Source organism: Gastrolobium bilobum, unplaced genomic scaffold, assembly GCF_033153095.1.
Source record: "Gastrolobium bilobum isolate Gb01-03AN ecotype WA unplaced genomic scaffold, APGP_CSIRO_Gbil_v1 utg3828, whole genome shotgun sequence".
In the NCBI taxonomy this organism is placed as follows: domain Eukaryota; kingdom Viridiplantae; phylum Streptophyta; class Magnoliopsida; order Fabales; family Fabaceae; genus Gastrolobium; species Gastrolobium bilobum.
Genome location: NW_026898686.1, coordinates 237,674 through 243,186, shown reverse-complemented (window position 1 = coordinate 243,186; position 5,513 = coordinate 237,674). Strand labels below are relative to the sequence as shown.

The window sequence follows — 5,513 nt, the reverse complement described above, 5'->3', positions numbered from 1 at the left end:
CTATGGTTGGACTGTATGACTGTGATTTAGATGCTTTGTATAGATGCATTCATATAAAGTTATTTGATAACATGATATGTTTTGCTCTGATATGACTTCTGTAATATGATTTCTGTAACAATCTCTGGCCATTGATTGTATAGTACCCGGATGTCCGCTTTGGGGTCCTCCCTCGGGACTGATGGTGTACGCCTCTGATATGTCTGGTTCCGCTTTGGGGTCCTCCCTCGGGAACACGTGCGTTGATTTCCGCTTGGGGTCCTCCCTTGGGAATGACGGCGCACATCTCTGATATGATATGGATATATGATCTGTTATGTTATGATATCTGTTATATGTTGTATTTGTATACTATGTATCTGACTTTCATGCAGGAGTGAGCCAGGGGTATGGAGAATTCTCTATAAACCTGGAGCTTATTGAGATTTGTAATCTCACCCCTCTTGGGGACATATTTTCAGGTGCCCAGATTCCCGGTGAGTCCTCACTAGGCAGGGACACGACACGTGGCTGAGGCAGTTGACAGATCGGATTTTGAGTGGCTGTAGGCTACTACCTTTTGGAGTGTTTGTTGTCTTTTAGTATTTCCGCATTTGATGGATCACGATATTGATCCTTTATTTTGTATATGGCCTGTATATGTTTTGTACATGTCTGTCACTTGGATGCATGTACATTTGGGTATTCAGGCACGTCATATGATGATGTATTATTCAGTTTATGATTTCGTATTGGATTGCATGTTGATTAGGATAGTGGCACGAAGCCATATTTTGCATGCGCCCATGGATGGGTATCTGATTGTATCTGCATGACTGGTACTTCTGGATTACTATGCTGTATAAACTGTTTATCAGGAAATGCTTCTGAGTGGGATTGGAAAATCCCCAGTTGTCCGATTTATAGAGGAAACTCTGCCCGATTTTCGTTTACCCCGAGTAAGATTTAAAAAGAAAAAGAAAAAGTTAGCTCGTATTTTCAGAAGTTAAGTCTTCCGCTGTTTTCTGTTTTATCATATGTATGTTAATTGAACCGGCTCGAGACGGGGATGTTACAGAAGACACATTTGTTGGTTTATTTGCATCTGCACAAGAGTTAAGCCAAATAACAATGCGGGAGGGAGATGAGAATGAGGAACAGGAGGAGGAGGATATGGACAACGATGAGGAGGGAGAACCTGAGAGTATTATTCCACAAGGTGATTCTAGATGAAAGCATGGTACACAAACATCTAATACAATGTCAAATAGTTAGTTGGTTGTAGTGGGGTTAGAGCTAGGTTTGTGCTCCTCCGGGGTTGTAGTATCTCGTTGTATAGGTGCTTAAGGAGGCAATGATATGGACAAAAGTTCTAGGAGAGTCACCGTCAATATTATCTCAGATATGACTATGAAAAGGAAAAATATGTAAGAGCATTGTGATGCTAGAGTTTGGCAGAGTAACAATTTATGAAGGTAATAGATGCAAGATATCTCTTCAGGTGGAGAGGAGGAGCACATATCGGTGAAAAATATTCCCTAATAATGTGAGAGAGGAAAGTCTAACTATTTTGCCCATTTCCTCACTGTTGTGAGTAAGTATGCACATCACTACATGTATGTGGTGAACTGTGTTGGAAGTGAGAGATCCTCTACCTTGTTTGTCTTTTGCAGAACAAACACATGTATTGGGATGTGAAGGCTAATCCAGAACAACTAGATACAGTGGCGGAGCCAACAAAGTATTTTATCCAGTGCCAAAAATATCAGTTGGTGCCAAAATAGTATGGTTATATAGCTACGTCCAAAACGTGACTAATTTTCAAAAAATTTGAAACATGATTTGCTATGTTTATTTAGCTATGCTTGAAACGTGACTAAATTAACTAGTGCCAAAGTACCTGCTGGCACCAACGTGACTTCGCCACTGACTAGATATCTCTATTATTAATTTGTTGAATATTGCGCATGAAGCATTTATACATTTATGCCAAATGATGGGGCAATGCGCATTACATTAACTTCATTAAGACGGAATTTTGTATGAGTATTTTATTCATAATCATGGTATTTTTGAGGCCATTGATCTTGAGAGTCGTTAAATAGTATTTGAATGTTAAGTTTTATAATTGTAGTCAACCACTAGAAAACAAGAACATAATTCAATGGCCCACAATATGCATCATATTGTGGCTAGTTGGCCGCCACACATTCTCTCAAAACAAATTTTATAAAATCTTGACCATTTGCACTTCCACGATGATTCACCAACCCACGGGATTCTAGATTGTGGGAAAGGCTCAAAGATGATGTCTATTTATATATGCTCTTCTAGGCATAAATGTATGAGTACTTTCATTGCTTAACCTATTGTCACCAGTGATTATAGGATATGGTTCCACCAAATAACGTACTTACCTGTACTGTGCAAACTCTAATTCTTAATCATATCAGCTTATATAAAATTTATATAAAAATTCAGGCTAATTTTGTCTTATTTATCAAAATTCAGGTTTGGAATTCATCCCCACTTTGATGTTTTTTTTTTTTTTTTGATAACATACTTTGATGTTTTTTTACTCAAAATTAGAGGTGAAATTAGTGATGACTATAGACTATTAGGTGCCGGATCAATAGTAGTCCAATTTGACTTTAGAGGTTAATTTTTCTGATCCGTATATGATTATGGATTGGGTTGAGTCTGATTGTTAAAAGTTTCAAGGATCAAAACCATATGATTTGATTATTTTGATTTTTAAATTTGCAAACCTAGTTTTGCTTTTTGTGTTTTCTTTGGACTTTCAACCCAAAGAAACATTTAAAAAACATTATAAAATGATTTTCAGGCTTGTGTGCTGGCCCAACCCACATTAAGCCGGATTGGACTGAAAGTAGATTAGGAATAAGATTTTCAAAACTTTCTTCTACTTTTGTTTAATAAAGTGAAACGTTGTGCTTCATAAACATTAGAACAGTAACACTCTTAACATTCCTAATATTGGAAAGTGACAATTTTTGACACGAGTTCAACATGATTAATATATATTGGATTCGCTTTTTCTATCGTCAATATAGATAAGTTATCTACATCGAGTCCAAAATGACATCGTTTTGAGACAAAAATCAAGGTATTTTTGTAATTATAATTTATTTTATGGTTATAATAGTCTTTTTTATTATAATTTTTTAATTTTTCAACTCAAAACGACGTCATTTTGAGAATGAAGGTAGATAACTTATATTCACTGTAGAAACATTAAAGACATATATATATATATATATATATATATACATATATATATATATATTATTTATAAAAACGAACTCTTAAGTCTTATAATATTATTTATAAAAGAAGAAACAAAAAAAAAACAAAGCTAGTTTAAGGATGATCCATCATTCTAGAATAACCCATGACGAATTCAATCCAAAAATAAATGATGAGACAAACAACATAAATAATGATTACAGCACATCATTGTTGGACAAACAACAATGCATGCCCTTTGTTATGTCAAGATTCAACATAATTCCAAACTAACAACAATTTTCGCAGATTCCAGAGGAGGTGAAATAGGGAAAACCCCACCTCATTTCTCGAAGTTCCGGTCTTGTCATTGCAAAGAAGATCAATTTTCTCAAAGAAAATGAGGCTATGGAAAAGGGCCACCGGAGCTCTGAAAGACAAGTACAGCATTTGGGTTGCAAAGATGTCACCGTGTGGCCCTTGCCGGAACCCTGATCTTGAAACATTCATCATAAAGGCCACAAGCCATGATGAACAATGCATGGATTATAAGAACGTTCAAAGAGTTTTCCAATGGCTACGTACATCACCATTATACCTTAAACCTCTTTTGTATGTACTCTCTATGAGAATGGAAAAGACTCATAGTTGGGTTGTTGCTCTTAAAGGGTTAATGCTTGTTCATGGCATTTTTTGTTTTGACCTACCAAATGTTCAAAAGATGGGAAGGTTGCCTTTTGATTTATCACACTTCAGTGATGGTCATGTAAACCCTGAAAAAGCATGGGTTTTCAATGCTTTTGTTCGTTCATATTTTGCATATTTGGATCAGAAATCTGCTTATGTTCGCTTGGGGGAAAAGAAACAGAACAAATATGGGAAGGAAACAGAGGAGACATTGATGGAAGAGCTTCAGAATTTGGAAAAGTTGCAGCGTCTTATTGACATGCTTCTACAAATCAAGCCTCGGCATCAGAATATGAATGTGGTACTTATTCACGAAGCCATGGATTGTGTTATTGATGAGGTTTTGGAAGTTTATGGTAAATTTTGCAAAGATATTCGTAGAGTGTTGTTGAGGGTATGTGATATAGGTGGGAAAGAAGAAGCACGTGTTGGGTTTGATGTTGTGAGAAAAGCTGAAATGCAAGGTAATAAGCTTTCTTTGTACTTTGATTTTTGTCGAGACATGGGTGACCTTAATGTCTCTGATTACCCTGAAATTGTGAGGATCCCTGAAAATGACATTCATGAACTCGAGAGAATAATGAATGGGGTCTCTGAGAAGAAAAGCTTGGAGGGTAATAATGGTGATGTGGTAAATGAGGACAAGGCCATTGTGGTTAGAGATTGCAGTGGCACTGTTAGCATTTCTGAGCAGAAGCAATCAGAGAAAGGTTTGATGACTGTGATCACTAACAAATGGGAGTTATTTGATGATGATTTATTAGTTGGGGTTAAAGAAAATGCTTCCAATGGTACAAGTGCTATTGCTAATGCTACTACTAACCCTTTTCTGGAATCTTATAGCATTGTACCTTATGTTCCTGCTTATAATCATGTACTTCCAGATCTAATTTGTTTATAACACTCTGGTATATATATCTATATGGCTCCATTTTCACTTCACGAGGCTTATTATGTAATACATTTTCATTCATTTGGAAAATAAAAAAGAAATAAGGTAAAGTTCTTATGTCTTTCTCACTCACATTAGGAAAAAAAATAATTGTGATTCTTTCATTAATTTTTCCCTTCTTCGTTTCTAGAAAAATTTCAAACATGTAAATTTTTTATATTTGGTATGACTCGTACCAAATATAAGATTGCGTATAAGAATAGTCTTCACCCCCAACCTTTGTTAATCGGGTTTTAAGAAGAGTTGTTTTTACTATTGTTGAAGTTATTATTGAGTATGACTCATACTTCGCATTCAGATGAGGACTCTTGTTGGGCTCATGAATAGTTGTTGTTAGAATTTTTTAAATCCTATTTATATTCCCTTGTAAACCGAGTTACTTGTAAATTGTAATGAGTCAGTGGCGGACGCAGGAATTTTAATGACGGGGGCGGGGGGGGGGGGGGGGAATAAAAAATATTATATTATTAACAAAAATATTTGAAGTATAATATAGATCTAATATAAAAAAAATTAAAAGAAATCTATTACAAAGATTAAGATCACTTCATTTGACTCTTATTTTACGTATTTTCTTATTGTTAAACTCGTATAAAATTGAATCCATGTTAAAACTCAAAACAATTTCTTTTTTAATGTATGTAATCAA

At 35.3% G+C, this 5,513-nt stretch overlaps 1 protein-coding gene across 1 annotated transcript; it reads left to right on the top strand.

The window, feature by feature from the left end:
• The first annotated feature begins 3,625 nt into the window (after positions 1 to 3,625).
• LOC133318364 (putative clathrin assembly protein At1g25240) lies at positions 3,626 to 4,813 on the top strand. The gene has a single exon (XM_061520350.1). The coding sequence runs from the start codon at positions 3,626 to 3,628 to the stop codon at positions 4,811 to 4,813; it is 1,188 nt and encodes a 395-aa protein (XP_061376334.1).
• The last annotated feature ends 700 nt before the right edge of the window (positions 4,814 to 5,513 follow it).